Source organism: Oncorhynchus nerka, linkage group LG27 (assembly GCF_034236695.1).
Source record: "Oncorhynchus nerka isolate Pitt River linkage group LG27, Oner_Uvic_2.0, whole genome shotgun sequence".
Taxonomy (NCBI): Eukaryota; Metazoa; Chordata; class Actinopteri; order Salmoniformes; family Salmonidae; genus Oncorhynchus; species Oncorhynchus nerka.
The window spans coordinates 47616832-47638672 of record NC_088422.1 but is presented as its reverse complement, the minus strand read 5'-3'; the positions used below and the strand labels follow the sequence as shown (position 1 = coordinate 47638672).

Sequence of the window (21841 nt, the reverse complement as noted above, 5' to 3'; positions counted from 1 at the left end):
CCCAGAACTTTTTGGAGTTGGAGCTACAGGATGCAAACTTCTGCCTGAAGAAGCTGGCCTTAGCTTTCCTGACTGACTGCGTGAATTGGTTCCTGACTTCCCTGAACAGTTGCATATCACGGGGGCTATTCAATGCTATTGCAGTCCGCCACAGGATGTTTTTGTGCTGGAAGTAGTTGCACCACTTCCTGGTATGGCAAATGCTCATGCTCCGACCGCAAGGCACGACAGCGGGTAGTGCGACCGGCCCAGTACATCACTGAGGCCAAGCTTAGTGCCATCCAGGCGGTGTCCAAAGAAGGCCCTAAAAATTGTCAAAGACTCCAGCCACCCTAGTCATAGACTGTTCTCTCTGCTACCGCACGGCAAGCGGTACCGGAGTGCCAAGTCTAGGTCCAAGAGGCTTCGAAACAGCTTCTACCCCCAAGCAATAAGACTCCTGAACATCTAATCAAATAGCTACCCAGACTATTTGCACCCCCCCTCCCCCCTTTTCCACTGCGGCTACTCTCTGTTGTTATCATCTATGCATAGTCACTTTAATATCTCTACCTACATGTGCATATTACCTCAACTAACCGGTGCCCCCACACATTGACCATGTACCATTACCCCCCTGTATATAGTCTCGCTATTGTCATTTTACTGCTGCTCTTTAATTACTTGTTACTTTTATTTCTTATTCTTATCCATATTTTTTTTTACTGCATTGTTGGTTCCGGTACCCCACTGTATATAGTCTCACTATTGTTATTTTACTACTACTCTTTAATTACTTGCTACATTTATTTCTTATTCTTATCCATATTATTTTTTACTGTATTGTTGGTTAGGGGCTCGTAAGTAAGCATTTCACTTTTCACTTGTATTCGGTGCATGTGACATATAAAATGGGATTTGATTTGATCATTAATTTGCTGCCTTGCATGTGAGGTTGGAATGGCAGATGCTTGTGGAAGCTAACCCATATGGAACTCTCTCTCTCTCTGTATGTGTGTGAATGTGCATGTTGAGTCTATTTGTGCTTTCAAGTCATTCATGTGGATTCTAAGTTGAACTCCAGCACAACACTATAACGCATCACTGAAGGATTAGCCCATTCTGTTTGTTAGACTTGCTGACGTACTTTGGTTTATCAATTGAAGCACACCCTTTGGCCCTCTCCCAATCAAGCTAAGCCTGAGATGATTGTGGATGACACATTTGTTGACTGCCTGCGTAGTTAGCGACAGAGCACAGCCCTCCACCAAAGTGCAGAGATTGCAGAAACAGAGCAGATAGCGTGAAGTTACACGACATATTAAAGAGATAAGAGAGGTGTCCACAGTGGTTTGTCTCTCAAACCGTTCACAGTTCATATTTCTACCCGCCTTCAAAAGCTCTATCAGTCTGTCACATTTAGGGTTTCAAATGGAGATTATATTACTGGACATATATTACTGAACATTTTTTAAGTTTACCAGTAAACTACCAGAATTTAGTTAACTTTCAGTTTGTGACGGCATGGAAGAGCACCAGTAAGCCAGTGACTCGGCCCCTGTAATAGGGTTAGAGGTAGAGAATCCCAGTGGAGAGAGGGGAACAAGTAATCTAACAATTCCCCAACAACTACCTAATACACACAAATATAAAGGCGTGAATGAGAACATGTACATGTAAGTATATGGATTAGCGATGGCCGAGCCGCATAGGCAAGGTGCAGTAGATGGTATAGAATACAGTATATACTGTATGTAGTTGTCCACATGTTCTAAGTCAGAACCGCCCAGAGTAGTGATGCTAGTCGGGCGGGCGGGTGCGGGCAACAATCGGTTGAAGAGCATGCATTTAGTTTTACTGGCATTTAAAAGCAGTTGGAGGCCACGGAAGGAGTGTTGTATGGAATTGAAGCTTGTTTGGAGGTTTGTTAACACAGTGTCCAGAGAAGGGCCAGTTGTATACAGAATGGTGTCGTTTGCGTAGAGGTGGATCAGAGAATTACCAGCAGCAAGAGCGACATCATTGATATATACGAAGAAAAGAGTCGGCCCTAAGAATTGAACCCTGTGGCACCCCATAGAGACTGCCAGAGGTCCGGACAACAGGCCCTCCGATTTGACACACTGAAGTCTATCTGAGAAGTAGTTGGTGAACCAAGCGAGGCAGTCATTCGAGAAACCAAGGCTATTGAGTCTGCCGATAAGAATGCGGTGATTGACAGAGTCGAAAGCCTTGGCCAGGTCGATGAAGATGGCTGCACAGTACTGTCTTTTATTGATGGCGGTTATGATATCGTTTAAGACCTTGAGTGTGGCTGAGGTGCACCCATGTCCAGCTCGGAAACCAGATTGCATAGTGGAGAAGTTATGGTGGGATTCGAAATGGTCGGTGATCTGTTTGTTAACTTGGCTTTCAAAGATTTTAGAATGGCATGGCAGGATGGATATAGGTCTATAACAGTTTGGGTCTAGAGTGTCTCCCCCTTTGAAGAGGAAGATGACCATGACAGCTTTCCAATCTTTGGGGATCTCAGACAATACGAAAGAGAGGTTAAACAGGCTAGTAATAGGGGTTGCAACAATTTCAGTGGATCATTTTAGAAAGAGAGGATCCAGATTATCTAGCCCAGCTGACTTGTAGGGATCCAGATTTTGCAGCTCTTTCAGAACATCAGCTGTCTGGATTTGGGTGAAGGAGAAGCGGGGGGGTGCTTGGGCAAGTTGTCGCAGGGGGAGCTGAGCTGTTGGCCAGGCTAGGGGTAGCCAGGAGGAAAGTATGGCCAGCCGCAGAAACGTGCTTATTTAAATTCTCGATTATTGTAGAATTATCGGTGGTGACAGTGTTTCCTAGCCTCAGTGCAGTGGGAAGTTGGGAGGAGGTGCTCTTATTCTCCATGGACTTTACAGTGTCCCAAAACTTTTTGGAATTAGTGCTACAGGATTAGAGGTCGACCGATTACGCGGAATTGACGATTAATTAGGGCCGATTTCAAGTTTTCATAACAATCGGAAATCTGTATTTTTTTAAATATATTTTTTACACCTTTATTTAACTAGGCAAGTCATTTAGAGAACACATTCTTATTTTCAATGACGGCCAAGGAACAGTGGGTTAACTGCCTCATTCAGGGGCAGAACGACAGGTTTTCACATTTTCAGCTTGGGGGATCCAAACTTGCAACCTTACAGTTAACTAGTCCAACGTCATAAAGACCGTTGCACTCCACAAGGGGACTGACTGCCTGTTAAGTGAATGCAGTAAGCCGAGGTAAGTTGCTAGCTAGCATTAAACTTATCTTATACAAAACAATCAATCATAATCACTACACAGTTAACTACACATGGTTGATGATACTACTAGATATTATCTAGCGTGTCCTGCCTTGTGTATAATCTGACTGAGCATACAGGCATACAAGTATCTAAGTATCTGACTGAGCGGTGGTAGGCAGAAGCAGGTGCGTAAACATTCATTCAAACGGCACTTTCGTGCGTTTTGCCAGCAGCTCTTCATTGTGTGTCAAGCATTGCGCTGTTTATGACTTCAAGCCTATCAACTCCCGTGATTAGGCTGGTGTAACCGAAGTGAAATGGCTGGCTAGTTAGCGAGCACTAATAGCGTTTCAAATGTCACTCGCTCTGAGCCTTGGGGTGGTTGTTTCCCTTGCTCTGCATGGGTAACGCTGCTTCGAGGGTGGCTGTGTTGTGTTCCTGGTTCGAGCCCAGGGAGGAGCGAGAAGAGGGACGGAAGCTATACTGTTACACTGGCAATACTAAAGTGCCTATAAGAACATCCAATAGCCAAAGGTTAATGAAATACAAATGGTATAGAGGGAAATAGTCCTATAATTCCTATAATAACTACAACCTAAAATTTCTTACCTGGGAATATTGAAGACTCATGTTAAAAGGAACCACCAGCTTTCATATGTTCTCATGTTCTGAGCAAGGAACTTAAACGTTAGCTTTCTTACATAGCATATATTGCACTTTTACTTTCTTCTCCAACACTTTGTTTTTGCATTATTTAAACCAAATTGAACGTTTCATTATTTACTTGAGGCTAAATTGATTTTATTGATGTATTAGATTAAGTTAAAAATAAGTGTTCATTCAGTATTGTTGTAATTGTCATTATTACAAAAAAAAAAAAAAAATGTCCGATTAATCGGTATCGGCTTTTTTGGTCCTCCAATTATCGGTATCGGCGTTGAAAAATCATAATCGGTCGACCTCTATACAGGATGCAAATTTCTGTTTGAGAAAGCTAGCCTTAGCTTTCCTAACTGACTGTGTATATCTGTTCTTAGTTCTACATTTTTTATGGGTCATGCTTATTTAAGATGGCGAGGAAATCACTTTTAAAGAGCAACCAGGCATCCTCTACTGATGGCATGAGGTCAATACTGACCTGACAGTATGAACTCTGAAGATAGATGGGGGGCAATCAATTCACATATGGTGTCCAGGGCACAGCTGGGGTCTGAAGGGGGTCTATAAAAGTGGCAATGGTGAGAGAGTTGTTTCTGAAAAGGTGGATTTTTAAAAGTAGTAGCTCTTGTTTGAGCACAGACCTGGACAGTATGACAGAACTCTGCAGGCTATCTCGGCAGTAGATTGCAACACCGCCCTCTTTGGCACTTCTATCTTGTCTGAAGATGTTATAGTTAGGGATGGAAATTTCAGGATTTTTGGTGGCCTTCCTAAGCCATGATTCAGACACGGCTAGGACAACAGGGTTGGCAGAGTGTGCTAAAGCAGTGAATAAACAAACTTAGCTTCTAATGTTAACATGCATGAAACCAAGGCTTTTACGGTTACAGAAGTCAACAAATGAGAGCGCCTGGGGAATGGGAGTGGTGTTGGGAGCTGCAGAGCCTGGGTTAACCTCTACATCACCAGAGGAACAGAGGAGGAGTAGGTTAAGGGTACGGCTAAAGGCTATAAGAACTGGTTGTCTAGTGCATTCGGAACAGAGAGTAAAAGGAGCAGATTTCTGTGCCCGGTAGAATAGGTTAAATGCATAATGTACAAACAAGGGTATGGTAGGATGTGAGTACAGTGGAGGTAAACCTAGCCATTGAGTGACGATGAGAGAGGTATTGTCTCTAGAGGCACCAGTTAAGCCAGATGAGGTCACCGCATGTGTGGCAGGTGGAACAAAAGGGATATCTAAGGCATATTGGGCAGGGCTATGGGCTCTACAGTGAAATAAGACAATAATCACTAACCAAAACAGCAATAGACAAGGCATATTGACATTAGGGAGAGGCATGTGTAGCTGAGTGATCATAGGGTTCAATGAGTAGCACTAGATGAGTCAGTGAGCCAATTCTGCAGTCGCTGCTACGCTAGGAGAGCTGGAGACACGGCGATTCAGACAGATAGCGGAACGGGGATGGCAGATGGGCATCCGACGACATCGCAATGGAAGAGTCTGTTGAAACCACCTTGGACAGTTACGTCGGCAGACCAGTCATGATGGATCGGCGGGGATCCCTGTCGGCAGTAAAGTGTCCAGGCCAATTGGCAAAAGAGGTATTGTTGTCCAAGAATTGGCTGGTGTACCTCTATGGCTAGCTCAAGGCTAGCTCCAGGCTAATTGGTGCTTGTTTCGGGACAGAGACTTTAGGCAGGAATAGCAACTCGGATAGCAGCTAGCTAGCTGCGATGATCCGGTGTAAAGGTTCAGAGCTCGCGGTAGGAATCCAGAGATGTGGTAGAGAAAAAACAGTCCGATATGCTCTGGGTTGATATTGTTCAGACTGGCAGGAATTGACTGGGTTGAGGCTGGCTGATGTCCGAGTAAACGGTGAGGACCGCTAGCAGTGGCTACCTGACTACTAGCTAGTAGCTAGTTAGCTGGCTAGCTGCTGATGGGTGTTCTGGTTCTAAAGTATACAAATAACAGATCCGTACCACAAATGTAGTCCATTTCAGAAGAAAATAATAGCATACTCTGAGTTGTCCTTATGTTAGGTCCTTATGTGGCTATGCCCAATGAGTGCAGGCTACACTAGTTAATTTTTAGTAGACAAGATTTGCTTATAATTCCATGGCATTATTTTATATTATTTTATAGTATGAAGAATACGATTGAACAAAGCTGAATAAAATAGAAATATTTTCTCCAAACGATTTGAGGGAGTGCACACATGCGACTATTCTGTGTTAAGCTGTTAACAAAGAAAGCGGTACTCCTATATGCTTAATTTAGAGGTATTAATGTAACGTTTGTTGTTCAACAAACATATGTTTTGATTTTTAATACATTGTAAGGCTGCATGATGCGACTCCTAATGATGATTTGAAAAAAGTTGCTTGAAAGGCATGAGCTCTGCTTTGTTTTTTGCACAGGCTGTACACACTCCAATATTCTGTCATTCACAATTTGACAAGCACTTGATAATGCCTCAAATTTTACGGTGGCATCCCCTTTGTGGCCTTTATGCACCCCAATATGTCCATGCCTTTTGTGCGCAATCCGAAGCGCCGAACATGGCTCTCCGTCACGTAATCAAGTTTTTCTCACAGGCTACAAGTGAAGACAGACACATTGGGGATGCAACTGCACGCGCCCTTATCCAATTCCGAGGTGCATATTGTAGATATTGGAAGAAATGCCCAGTAGGCCTAATGAACAGCAAAAACACTAGCCTATGTCAATCTACTATCCCCCCATAGTACAATAGTCGACCTATTATATTTTGTAGAAGAAATACATATTCCGAACATAGTCTGGGACAGTTGATCGATCCCAAATTAATACAACCACTAGCATCAAAGAAACTGTTGTATGCAATGTGGCTGATGCAACAGATCAGAAAGTTTAGCTTATAATGTTGATAAACTATTAGGCTATTTCTTTACATAATAAGTGCAGCAATGGTAGTAGGCTATAAGCGCCAATGTTCCATTAGAGTAAAACATCATTATTAAAAGTGACCACGAATTCAATTACGCATGTAATTATTTTATTATAAAGATGCATTTTTATGGTGAAAATTATCTTCCCCAAATGTGAAACTCACACGCTACTTATCTATGCCATTTAGGCTCTACACCCCTTGTAAACTGGATTAATGTGCTTAATTTTAAGAAGATATTTGGCCACTTTAGTTGTGATACAAACCTTATTAAAACATAAAGGTCTATGGGCTAGGCTACATGAGGTGTGCGACTATGATTAGAAAAATTCGCAAAAAAAGGCATTGTTTCTTACGCTGGGCCTGATTCACAAGTGATAATATATCATTCATAAGTGATAGGTTAATATTGTCACCCATCAGACTATTCTTGATTTAATCTTGTCTTTACATATACTAAATAATATACAGTACCAGTCAAAAGTTTGGACACACCGACTCATTCAAGTAAAAAAAAAAATGTAAATTTGTAAAAAAAATGTAAATTTTCTAAATTGTAGAATAACAGTGAAGACATCAAAACTATGAAATAACACATATAGAATCATGCAGTAAGCAAAAAAAGTGTTAAACAAATCAAAATATACGATATATTTTAGATTCTTCACTCTTTGCCTTGATGACAGCTTTGCACATTCCTTGTAGTGGGTTAAAATCAGGTCTTAAACAAATCTACTTTGAAACAAAAGTATACACCTCACACACCTAGTTATGGCCTTAAAAAGACTCCTCTACCATGTCAGATATAGAGTTCAAATGTATTACATTTTGAGTTTGCATCCCAATATTACACTTTATATACATCACAGAAGTTTGAAATATAACAAAAATGTTTGACATAGAAACATAGGATTTTCAGCCTCCCGGGTGGCGCAGTGGTGTACTGCAACGCCAGCTGTGCCACCAGAGACTCTGGGTTCGCGCCCAGGCTCTGTCGTAACCGGCCGCGACCGGGAGGTCTGTGGGGCGAAGCACAATTGGCCTAGCGTAGTCTGGTTTAGGGAGGGTTTGGCCGGTAGGGAAATCCTTGTCTCATCACGCACCAGCGACTCCTGTGGCAGGCCGGGTGCAGTGCGCGCTAACCAAGGTTGCCAGGTGCACAGTGTTTCTTCTGACACATTGATGAGGCTGGCTTCCGGGTTGGATGGCGCTGTGTTAAGAAGCAGTGCAGCTTGGTTGGGTTGTGTATCGGAGGCCGCATGGCTTTCAACCTTCGTCTCTCCCGAGCCCGTACGGGAGTTGTAGCGATGAAACAAGATAGTAGCTACTAAACAATTGGATACCATGAAATTGGGGAGAAAAAGGGGTCAAATTCACACACAATTCTTTTTTTTTTAAATAAAGAAACATAGGATTTTCAAGGTCTAAAAAAAATATATGTTTATTACTTGTGAAAAATATTAATAACATTCCACCAAATGAGACCACTAGAGCGTGATTTGATTATTTTACTGCAAGAAAGGGCTACACAGATTTTGATGGGGCATGTTATGTTAATTATATTGACACATGGATCAATCGACTCTTAAGAATTAAAGTGTGAGGTGGGATCTGGTCAGCACAGTATTGTTCAATGATGTTGCGGGGTGAGATCACCCCACATGCCCACCACAATTATTATTTTTATTCTCTTTGTGCACGCTACAGAGGCTCAAGAACAATGACGTGATGACATTGTACAGAATTTCCAGGGACCCGTTTTGTTGCGTGACCGCAACTTCCAAATTACTGGCTAAAAAGTATACAAAAGTTCAGTATACAAAAGTATACAAAAAGTATACAAAAGTTCAGGAGAATCTCTTTAATAAGGCTAATTCCTCTTTAACAATATGGTCTATCTATGGTTTTTCCACAATACATTACTCCACAATGGGGGAAAACACTTTAAATAAGGGCTGTGTTTCGTGTAGGCTTACTCTGGCATAACGTTTTGATAACCATGTAAATCTGTCTCGGACAGTTTCTAAAATCCCCTATGGGAGAAATGTATGGTGGAAAAACGATTGGAACCATTTCCCTGTTTGACCACTAGGTTGTATGGGTGTTATGACTTTGTCAGCTCGGGGATTCGATCTAGCAACCTTTCGGTTTCTGGACCAATGCTCTACCATTAAAAAAAAAATCTATACATTAATATATATTTTTAAGTTATTCGAGTATAAATTACCAGAGTGACCATACATTGCCATAGATTACTTCTTAATTACTAAAATACTGAAGATTCCGCTAACTTTGGTAAATTACCGGTGGCTTTGCAACCCTACTGTAGTCACATTGAAAAGCATGATACAGAAGACTATGCAAGAAACTTTGACAATGGCAAATGGTGAATGCTCTTAAAGTGCTTGGAAGGTCACGTTGAGCTCAACATAAATAGTTCAAAACCCGGAGGTGTTGGAAGAAAATCGAAATCCCCTATAAGTTCCCCCTTTGCAGCAGCTTGCTACCAGGCAATTTCTACCACCGTCTATCACTCAAAATGCTCTGTAAATGGATCATTTAAGAAGTGGATGGGATTTAGTCTAAAGGTCGAGAGTAAGAGATAACCTTATTTTATTTGTTTTCCTCCAATTGTAACCCCCTTTGCAAAGAGTTCATCTCAACTTGCCTCTGTTGTTGACGAGCAGAAAGCAATTGCCATTCTTAAACATCTAGGTGCCAAATGCCTAACACTAGAATTTTTCCGTAATGATCCTGTCCAAGTGATGTGGATGGAGTACATAATGTTAGGTCCGACTGTAGTCCGACTGTAATGCCTTTTAAGTACAAACAACTGTTTTATTGCGCTGCTGGGGCTTAAACCATTTCTAAATAGCCAAACTCACTGCGTAACTATGGCCAAGACAAAAAAGCAAAGAACAAGTGCCAGTTTAAAATGGTGTCAAACACTACAATTGTACCAAAATGAAACTGTTATGGGGTTGCAGAGATTACCAGGAGAGTAGATAATGTGGGCCACTGGGTTGTTTAGGGCACACACAAAAATGGCTCTAACTGATAACAATAAAACAAGTACCAGTCTGAAACAGTCTGCTGCAAAACACTCAAATGTAACATTATGAACTGGCTGATGTTGCGATTGTGTACAGAGTAGATCATGTTAGAGGTCTGACATGGTTCCTTTTAGCAATACAGTGGTGAATCATTAGTCCTCATTCTCTTTTATTTCAGGGTAATTCATTCTCTCAACCCTGCAGTGATGGTAACTTCACAGATTTCAAATTGAAGCTTTATTGCTAATAAAAGGCCCAAATGTGAGACAGTGATGACATTTCTGACGGGAAGGAGGGGCATGGTTTTTAAACAGTTTAGTTATGATGGCTTCATCTAAATTCGGATTAACGGAGGTCCCATGATAAAAAAGGACCAACATCTGTGCCTAGTCCATTATGAGCTACCTAGTGAATAATTTTAAACATCTGGCAACACTAATCTAAATACGATAGCTTCTATACAGCTCAGTGATATATTGAAGTACACTACATTAACATCTCATTACAAAATCATGAGCATTAAAATGTAGTTGGTCCCCCCTTTGCTGCCTAAACAGCATCCACTCTTCTGGGAAGGCTTCCCACTAGATGTTGGAACATTGCTGTGGGGAATTGTTTCCATTCAGCCACAAGAGCATTAGTGAGGTCGGTCACTGATGTCGGGCGATTAGGCCTGTCTCGCAGTCGGCGCTCCAATTCATCCCAAAGGTGTTCGATGGGGTTGAGGTCAGGGCTCTGTGCAGGCCAGTCAAGTTCTTCCACACCAATCTCGACCAACCATTTTTGTATGGACAGGGGCATTGTCAAGCTGAAACAGGAAAGGGCCTTCCGTAAAGTTTACCCACAAAGTTAGAAGCACAGAATCGTCCAGAATGTAATTCATTGTATGCTGTAGCGTTCACTGGAACTAAGGTGCCTAGCCCGAACCATGAAAAACAGCCAAACTCCACCAAACTTTACAGTTTACACATTGAGGCAGGTAGCGTTTTCCTGGCATTCACCAAAGCCAGATTCGTCCATCAGACTGCCAGGTGTTGAAGCGTGATTCATCACTCCACTGCTCCAGTCCAATGGTGGAAAGCTTTACACCATTCCAGCCAGTGCTTTGCATTGCACATGGTGATTTTAGACTGGTGTGCAGCTGCTCTGCCATGGAAACCCATTTCAGGAAGCTCCAGACGAACCGTTCTTGTGCTGACATTGCTTCCAGAGGCAGTTTGGAGCTCGGTAGTGGGTGCAATGGTTGCTCCTAGACGTGTCCACTTCACAGTTGACCGGGGAAGCTCTAGCAGGGCAGAGATTTAACAAACAGACTTGTTGGAAAGGTGGAATCCTATGACGGTGCCATGTAAAAAACCACTGACCTCTTCAGTAAGGCCATTCTACTGTCAATGTTTGTCTATGGAAATTGCAAGCCTGTGTGCTTGATTTTATACACCTGTCGGCAACAGGTGTGGCTGAAATTGCGAGTCCACCAATTTCAGGTGTGTCCACATACTTTTGTACGTATGGTGTAATTGTATGCAGAAAATAACTACACCCATGCAGAATGATGCTTTTAGATGGACAAACACCTGTGCTTAGTATCACCGTAATCAGCTACCTGGTGTCACATCTGAAAGATGGCAACCACACTAAATACAGTAGCATTTGTGCTGCTTATTCCGATTGGCATATCTACGTTATACTTATGTGCTTCTACATGGCATAATTAAATTACTTTTGCTGAAGTAAATATGATAATGCATGATGTCACAGTTTTTTTTTTTTAAAGTTGGTCTCGGCATTGTGTTGTCCATTTTAGAAATGATGACAAGCATTCTTAACATGCTGTGCTTTGAGGCCTTCACCCAGTGACTTACTAGGGGCGGCAGGGTAGCCGGCGGCAGGGTTAGAGCGTTGGACTAGTAACCGGAAGGTTGCAAGTTCAAACCCCCAAGCTGACAAGGTACAAATCTGTCGTTCTGCCCCTGAACAGGCAGTTAACCCACTGTTCCTAGGCCGTCATTGAAAATAAGAATTTGTTCTTAACTGACTTGCCTAGGTAAATAAAGGTACATTTTTTTAAATTGTGTCAGTGTTGTATTCTGGTAATGTTTCCCATTTTACAAGTGAAGAGTCGTGCATCTGAAAATAGAGTGTTTTGCGGCCAGTAGTTCACAATCTGGTATTGTTTACATATTTTCACTTCTCACTTCTCCCACACATTACGCCCATCCTTCTCTCCTCATCCCCCCTTCCCTCACACACACACCCACACTCACACACACTGTTGCTCCTTTCTTTCTTTCTTTCTTTCAGATGTGTGGCAGACAGAACATGATCTGTCCCTCTGCCCCTCCGCTAATTGTGTCCGTGTCTGCATGCTAGACCATGGTGTCCCCTAGAAACTCACACAAACACATGCACACTCAAATGCAAATGCGCACACACACACTTTCACATATGCACACAAACACACAAACCGGCAGGGACCAGGTAGTGACTCCAATGTGGCATATTGTCCTAAACACCCGGGTTTGATCAGGATGCACACATCTTTATTTACTGTTACAAGAGAGCATCTGTTCCATCCCTGCATAATGTTCTTTGGGGAAAACATTTAGGAACCTTTAGGAAATGCCTGTATGTTCCTGGGGGGAAGCATTTAGGAGTGGTACCAACTTTTCAAATCCGGTCACCATTCAGTCAAAATGTAGGTCCTTAGATGACAGTAGGGAAGAGGTTTTAATGCACTCTCACCATACACAATCACTTGGGTTTACAACCACTTTGTGACAGCGCTTTGGGAAAATAACACCACATCACCCGATATGACTGATCTAAATTATTAATTTCAACATGATATAAGGGTGCATTTGTATGCATGAATGCATTTACAACAAACTGCCTAACGTACAAACATCTTGAATATATTAAGAACGTTGAAATCCACATAGAAACAACAATCACTAATGTTGTGTGAGTAAAGAAAGAAAGAGGCCATGGCATCCCTTGAGATGCTCTGTGTCATCTATCTCAGAGAGAGACATCACTTCTCTTCCCTTCCATTCCACACTCCTCTCCTCTCTGCTGAAGGATAATACTGTCATGTTACCCATCCGGGCCCAATCCAAGCCTCTTCAGAGTGAAGCCAGTATGATGGATTGCAGATCCCCTGGATCCCCTTTTTGCATGCCCTGTGTGCTCTCAAGGTGCTGCCAGGGTTGGGATAGGATGTCTCTTTCATGCTGAGAGAAAGCCATGGATGGGGCTAGAGTAGTAAAGTAGTTCACACATACACACACACAGCCAGGGATGTATGCAAATGAGCTGGAGGGTGTCAGGCTTGTCATGCACTGCTGCGCTAAGTAAACAGCGTTCTCTGGCTGCTCCCACTTATGTCCTCCTTACCCCTCCTCACCCCTCGCTATTATCTGGAGTGTTCTCTGTTCTCCCACATTGTTCATAGTCTTTTGTTTTGTTTTGGGAAATAATACAATTAGACAAGCGAGGATTATGCTTGATGTCTGCCGTTCATCACCAGGTTGTTAACTGTCTGGGCATATCTCCACCTCTGTCCCCCTGTCCGCCTCTCTATCTGTGTCACAAATGGCATAGTGCTTTGGTCAAAAGTAGTGCACTATATAGGGACTAGGGTGCCACTTGGGACTCAGACTTTGCATCCTTTTGTGAAGGCAATTGCTTCTCTTACACGGAAGCGAGCCTGAGTCATTGAGCTTCAGTTTACTAAGAGCTTGGGAGGATGTTTGACTTTGTATCGTCGCCATAAGACAAAGAGGTTCTTGGCTCATCTTAGACAGAGTTAAGATTGCTGTTGGACCATAACAGATTTTTCTCGTGGGATGCCAGTTTCTGAAACACTCGTTTCTGGAGTTGTGGATATGTGACATTGTGCTGTGTTGGGCTGTGTTTCGACACACCAGATAGGGGAGATTCAATGTTGAAACGCTAGCAAAGCTAGCAAAGCAAAATAAGATATATTTCTTTGTGGATTTATGCTACATTTTGTGATTGTTTGATATGAAGGTTGGCACCAAAACGATAACAGTGTTATATACTGTATGTATTCAGGTAACACTTTACATTAGGTTGCCCCTATTACTATGTAACTAGCACATTCATAACTGTGTTAACATAATAGTTTCATAGGTTTTACTATGTAACTACATGGTAATAGGGTTGTTGCGGAATCAGTTATTAAACAATTGGAAAAAGGTAATTACACATTCACTTGCTGAAGGTTATTCCTCATGTGTGCCATGACCTGGCTCAAAGGCTATTCCGAATCAAGTGTATTGTAAGAACAATGTAGTTACATAGGATATACTTGTCATTATCATGTACCTAACCAGGAGCAAGCAACGTAAAGTGAAACCCAGTAGTGTATAAGCTTTATAATTACTTAGTTACAATGTAACAACCTTTGTATTTACAATGAAACAACCTTTGCAGACCATAGGCTATCCAGGAGAAATTTGGAGACAGGAGGACATTCAATTAAATGCCAACGACAAATTAAGAGACAGAAATTGTATGTGACTTCCATTTTGTCTGCAGAGGACAGTTTGAGAGGTGATAGGTCAGTGTGACATAATTTCCTGGTAAACTCATACAAAATTGTTTACATTTATTTTGATCGAGGTAATTGATGTAGTATGTACACGTAGCTAGCATTAAAGTGACCATGCAAAAATAATAAACAGAGAGTAGCAGCAGCGTAAAAGAGGGGTCTGGGTAGCCCTTTGATTAGCTGTTCAGGAGTCTTATGGCTTGGGGGTGGAAGCTGTTAAATGGTATCAATAATATGCATATCCTTGCTTCAGTACCTGAGCTACAGGCAGTTAGATTTGGGTATGTCATTTTAGGCCGATTTTCTTTTTTTTTTAAGGGTCTTATCCTTTTAACCTTTTTGTTCACTATTTATTTACATGTTTGTACATTCAAAAGAACAATAAATAAATAAAAAAGAAGCCAAAAGAAAACAGACCTCTCACAACTCTCCTATGCAGCCAAGTGGAAGTTACATGTTATTTCTGTCTCTTCATTTGTCATGTTTTTAATGTGCAAAGTTCAATGTAAGTCTCCAAAATAGTGAAATAACATTGTAAACAAAATGTTTTATGAGTTTTATGATGATTTAGTAAAGTTTCTTAACTGAGTTGGAAAACGTGTTGACATTAGGCTACCAGTGCCTAGCTAGCCATCTAGCTAACGTAAACTCACCCCATTCCATACAAATGTGCGCGACCGTAACATTCAAACATGGCTACAAAGTAAACTAATGGGACTGTAGCGACTGTGTTGACGTCAAAATCGGGGGCGTGAACTAGGTTTCTATTCAAGCATTGATCGACATGGTAATGGCTCTATAGTATTGGAGAAAAGTAGAAAAACCTACCCTCCGTTACATCTTGACGTGTCATGTCATAACGTACAGCACGCATAAAGCAACTATTTCTGTCTTACAATCTCTCTCCACCAGGTGTAGCACTTGTATCATCCTTTAAAAACAAGAAATGGACAGTGACGGGGGTAAGGGGGGATACCTAGTCATTTTTTGCGTCATCATCATTCTCAAAGCCGCTGTTTACTTCTAAGATCACTTTAGCACTGCCCTAAAAACCCGATTAAAATTTGACACAAACCTTTAAATATGTATGTAATGACACATTATATAAACTCTATAGTGTTGTATTTACATTTTAGAGGCGATAAGGTGATAAGTTGGACAGATCGAGTGAAAAAAAAGCCATTTTCCCACACAACATCTCTCCTTCTCACTATCACCCATTAGTTTCGCTTCCCCACCCGCCATTTTTAAAAAGACCCGACGGGGTTCATTGCCTGCTTAAATTATGCAGAAACGGGCAGCATTTAGGTCATGTAATTGATTATGTTAGAAAGGAGAGAAATTGTGCTTTACAATGGTATTGACATTACAGTTGATCTGGAAGTATTATGTTTCTGGGGCGCTAAAATAAGGGCAATTGTACGGACCAAGGCAATGTACGAGTTTACGTGAGTTTACGTTAGCTAGCTACATTAGTGATTGATGGGGAAATGCTAGCTAGCTAGCTTTCCCACCCTGTATTTTTACTAACTAAAACAGTTATTGCTTTGAGTCTGAAATGGTTGAATATGAATCTTTGTCAAATCCATTAAAGAAAAGTCAAACTGTAAAAACATTTTCCTCTCTCCTTATTTCCCTTGGTTAGCCTATTGTCTGCAAAGGTTGTTACATTGTAACTGCAAAGCAATTAAAATGTCACTTCACTTTATATTGTTGCTTTTTCCAAAACAGAAATAAACTTTATTGAAAAATAGCCGGTAGTTAATGACAGGGAGTGTCTTGTTACAATTGTTGTTACATGTAACAAGGTCCGGTTTTGGTTTCAATTATTAATATGGTAATTCACAGGTGACGTTCAAATGTGTAATTACAAAACGGTTGCATAGTGGAACAAGAAAATGTGTAATAACATCAGTAGTTACACATGTGGAATAACCTTCATCGTGTAATTACTCATTCCTTGTTTAAATTGTGTAACTGATTCCTCAACCCTATTACCATGTAATTACATAGTAAAACATATGTAACTACTATGTTGTTGACACAGTTATAACTGTGTGGTTATTATTACAGTTATTCATCACGGAAGTGTAAGCACAGTAAAAATAAGGTGCAAGAGGTGATGAGGGCAAAAATGGCTTTGGACTTCTTAATTCTGTTTAACAACACTAATGGCAAGGCAATTGACACAGTCCTAAAGATGTAGAATCTTAATTTGATCACCCTGTTGCAGGACAACTTTACTGCAATGCAGGAAATGTAAAACTTGTAGTGTATTTGAGGTTTTTAAAAGACTTCTGAGTTTTGCCATTTCCACCTTTACATTTCAGACTTGAAAAATGTGTCAACCCTTACAAAATGGTCCTTTAATTATAATCCACATTTCCTATTTCTGAATTATTATTTTCCTGCTGTAGCAAACTGTCTGTAATTAATATCCTACATCCCTATATAAAGAAAGCAGTCAGCAGGCAGCAGGCAATAGTTAGTATTATAAAACTGATAACACCTGATTGGCTTAGACTATACTGTCATTCAAAAGATGCTATTGATGACCATTATAGAACATTATACCGGGAGCTGAGAAAACCAGGTCTCCAACATACAACGCATGGGTGGAAATAAGACAATGAGCAGAGATGCGGTGAGGAGATACAAAGCCTGCTGCAGTTACAAAACAATATATTGCTATTGTTAGAGAAGCAGGTGGCTGGGAACTGGGAGGGAAAAGTGTTGTGATGCACAAATAAAGAGTAGTGGAAGGAAACTTAACAGCTTTCTGGTGGCATAGTGTGTCTGGCTGAAGGCTGAAGAGGGAGATTGGAGAGAAAGTGCAGCAGGGGGCTGCTGTCAAGCCACACCACAGCTCCCGCGTAACAATGGCCAGGGATGAGCTGCTACAACTGCTGCATGAAGAACAGGAGGGGATGGAGGGATGAGGGAGGGGGATGAAGAGAGGGAGGGATGGATTAAAACCGATTCAGAGGGAGGAGGGAGGAAGAGAGGCACGGAGAGGGAGGGAGGGGAGGAGGAGGAAAGAGAGATGGAGTGAGATAGGGAGGGAGGCAGGGGAGGAAAAACAGGAGTGGTGGAGAGAAGGAAGGAAGGAGGGAGTGAGTGAAGGAGGGTAAAGCTCATGCATTTTCCAGTACTTCACTACCTGTCATGGCAGAGCCTGGGATTCCAGTGATGGCTGTGGCAGCTGTGAATGGAAATCCACACTTAGGACAGGCGCTAGAGCTGGATTCACTGAGATTTGGACAATATCTGCCAATAACACCTGACACCTGACATGACATATTGGATTTGGCATCTCCTGCCGTCACACTTTGAAATCTTGATCTGCATTTGATGAATTAGTGAAATCGCTATACTTGTATCTGTGCTGTATCCACATGTTCCGGTGTTAGGTTAGCAATAACACATAACTCCTGTAACTCAAGCGGAAATGAATTACTTCTGGAAACAATTAGAAACACAACAGTGATAACAGATCACTTATTTTAAGTGATCTCAAATACTATTTGAACCCAGTTCTACTCTCCACCCTGAAAACTAGCATCAAGATCTCAGCCTCTCAGCCAGGCACGAAAGGGTCCAGGCTCCCACTACACTTATCTTTACGCGACAGGCTAAATGTCAAACATTAGTTCCATCCACCCTATCAGCGTTTGTTGATTCTGCTTAAAAGCTACACACTCATATTTAATGAATCAGCTTCTTGGGACCCCTCTCCTCAATCGTCCGGGTCTTCATGCTTGCGTTAGAAGCAAGGAGGAAATGGGTCCCCAGGGGCAAATAATCACTGACGGTTTTCTCTTTAAAGACACACTGCATCACTAGTTAGGAGAGGACTATGTGAGAGCCTAGAGCAGGGCTCTCCAACCCTGTTCCTGGAGAGCTACCGTCCTGTAGGTTTTCGCTCCTACCCCAGTTTATAAACCAGCTAATTATTAGAATCAGGTGTTCTAGATTAGAGTTGGAGTGAAAACCTACAATACAGTAGCTCTCCAGGAACAGGGTTGGAGAGCCCTGGCCTAGAGGGTGTTCCACTGCCTTTTTATGCTGCAAAATATTCGGGGATTACTTACTGTAAATGTAAAGGAAAGTGCTGTAATGGTGATTGGATGGATGGTATATGTATTGAAGTTCAATATTAGGCCAGTGTCTAATTACAAAAAAATGACCAGGGAGATCAGGGAACAATATTGTAAAGTTTTTGTTTTGCTTTAGAGGAAAGCAAAATCGAAAACCAATCAAGAGATAGGCAGAGATGTTCACATTTACAAACCATTTACAAATCACATTAATATTGAAATTAAGATGAAGTATTTTTATGTACTTGTAGAACTGACCCACTCATCTCTTCTTCTCTCTCCAGGGGGCCGACTCCTGTTCCTTGTGTTGTGGTTAAACCTGGTGCATCGAGGAGCAGAGGGCTGCCCGGTCAAATGTGTGTGTTACAGTGAGCCACGGCCCACCGTGGCATGCCAGCAACAAGGACTGTTCTCCATCCCCAATGAGATCCCTGTGCAGAGCCAGCGGATATTCCTCCAGAGCAACAAGCTGACCGTGGTCCGTTCCACCAGCTTCAGCTCTGTGCACAACCTCACCGTCCTCTGGATGTACTCCAACAACATCAGCCACATCGAAGCTGGGGCCTTCTATGGTCTGGAGCGTCTGGAGGAGCTGGACATTGGGGACAACAGTAACCTGAGAATCATCAGCCCCACGGCCTTCAGGGGCCTGTCCAAGCTCCACACCCTCCACCTGCACAGGTGCGGCCTGTCGGAGTTACCTGTTGGAGCGTTCCAGGGACTGTTCTCCCTGCAGTACCTTTACCTGCAGGACAATAACCTACTGGCCCTGCACGATGACACTTTCCTGGACCTGGCCAACCTCACCTATCTCTTCCTGCACAACAACAAGATCAAGACCGTATCGGACCACATGCTGCGTGGCCTCATTAACCTTGACCGCCTGTTGCTGCACCAGAACCGGGTGATCTACGTCCAACCAAGAGCATTCAGTGACCTGAGAAAACTGACCACACTGTTCCTGTTCTACAACAACCTGACCGTTCTGACTGGGGAGACCATGGACCCGCTGGGGTCCCTCCAGTACCTGCGTCTCAACGGGAACCAGTGGGTCTGTGACTGTCGGGCCAGGACCCTGTGGGACTGGTTCAAACGCTTCAAGGGCTCCAGCTCAGAGCTTGAGTGTAACGTCCCACTGGAGTTGTTTGGGAAGGACCTGAAACGGCTGAAGAGTGATGATCTGGAAGGGTGTGTGGAAACTCCTCAGATCCAAACCCAGCTCTTCAGCTCCAACCTGTGGTCTGGAAAATTTCCCTCCACGGAATATCCTCTGGGAAATGGAATTCCCAGGTGTTGTCTTCCAGATAATGATAAGTCCTCTATCATCTCTGAGAAAACCATCCCTGACCCCTCATCCTACAACAGCCGCCAGATCACCAACAACCCCCTCAAGGAGAAGGAGAACATATCCAAGACCAAATTCAGAGAGCAGGAGCGAACAAAGAATGAGACCACCCGGAATAAGCAGAGTCTCAACGACGGGCCTCTGGGGACTCTGTCCAACAACCTTGACCAGTCCTTAGTCCAACTGCAAGATCTGGAACCTTCTACAGCCCCAACCAGGAAGAAAAAGAAGTGCACTAAAAAACCCAAATCCGATGCGCAATGTCTCAAAGGCCATGGATCTACAATGCAGGTGGAGCTGAGTTGTATCTTCATGTCCATAATCTGGTTCTGGTTCTCTATGGTCATGTCTTAGGACATTAGGGCCTGGGATGGGATTCATGCTAAATAAACATTGTTGGGACTCACAGATTGTTATTAATGCTCATGACAATGATACAGAATCTATCTGCAGTGATCTCTGACCTCCACTAACAGCCCAGAGACTGATAACACAGGAAGTCAGGTTTGGACCCATCGCCAGGGTAACAAGGACTTACGATAATAAAGAAGTTAAACAAAAAAGGATGCCTTTACAGAACATGTCTCATCTAATGTATATAACAAATCAGTGCCCAAAATTGTTTGTTCTGTATGTACTGTACCTTGTCTAAGCTACACCACTTTGGAGACTCTCCTTATTCCTTTTTCTGTCTCAAAAGCTTTTACTGCTGAGAAAGTGACTGCTTAGACAGACCACAAAAAATGAATAAAAAATTACATGAATTCAGAGGGTCTGAACGAACACAAAGAACGTTTAGGGTCTGTTTGTTGAAAAATAGATTTTCACTCCCCCATTATTTATTCAAAAAGTGTTGCATTTGTCGGGTACTGTTATGTTTTTTATGTTTATAAGTAAAGACAAATGTTTATTCTCTCCCCAGTTTGAGTTGTGTTTTCATCACAGTATGGGTACAGGTAGCATTGGCTAAAATAATGCTGTCTAAATGTTTCACAGAGATTGCAATGGAATCATAGATATGCATTTTATTTTACTTGTGTACAAGTATGAATATATTATGAATAAAAGTTATCCTTTGCTATAGCTGGTTGGTTATTGATGTGTTGTTTTTAGGCACTGGATGATTGCTCTCATTTATAACTAATAATCACACAGAATTCAACAGCATTAAAGATAATCACTCATGACTACTCAATCATAAACTCAGCACAAAAAGTAACGTCCTCTCACTGTCAACTGCGTTTATTTTCAGCAAACTTAACATATATTTGTATGAACATAACAAGATTCAACAACTGAGACATACATTGAGCAAGTTCCACATAAATGGAATAATGTGTCCTTGAACAAGGGCGGGGGAGGTCAAAATAAAAAAAAGTAACAGTCAGTATCTGGTGTGTCCACCAGCTGCATTAAGTACTGCAGTGCATCTCCTCCTCATGGACTGCACCAGATTTGCTAGTTCTTTCTGTGAGATGTTACCCCACTCTTCCACCAAGGCACCTACCTGCAAGTTCCCGTACGTTTCTGGGAGGAATGGCCCTAGCCCTCACCCTCCGATTCAACAAGTCCCAGACGTGCTCAATGGGATTGAGATCCGGGCTTTTCCCTGGCCATGGCAGAACACTGACATTCCTGTCTTGCAGGAAATCACGCACAGAACAAACAGTATGGCTGGTGGTATTGTCATACTGGAGGGTCATGTCAGGATGAGGCTGCCGGAAGGGTACCACATGAGGGAGGAGGATGTCTTCACAGTAATGCACAGCATTGAGATTGCCTGCAATGACAACAATCTCAGTCCGATGATGCTGTGACACACCGCCCCAGACCATGACGGACCCTCCACCTCCAAATCAATCCCCCTCCAGAGTACAGGCCTCGGTGTAACGCTCATTCCTTCGACGATAAACGCGAATCCAACCATCA

At 42.4% G+C, this 21841-nt stretch overlaps 1 protein-coding gene across 1 annotated transcript in view; it reads left to right on the top strand.

Moving 5' to 3' along the window:
* The window catches only part of LOC115111074 (reticulon-4 receptor-like), a 116296-nt gene extending 94782 nt beyond the window's left edge, over nt 1-21514 (top strand). Inside the window, exon 2 of the mRNA XM_029636960.2 lies at nt 18852-21514. Coding sequence (XP_029492820.1) covers nt 18852-20266 — 1415 coding nt within the window. The 3' untranslated portion in view covers nt 20267-21514. The remainder of the gene's footprint in view (nt 1-18851) is intronic.
* Nucleotides 21515-21841: the final 327 nt, after the last annotated feature.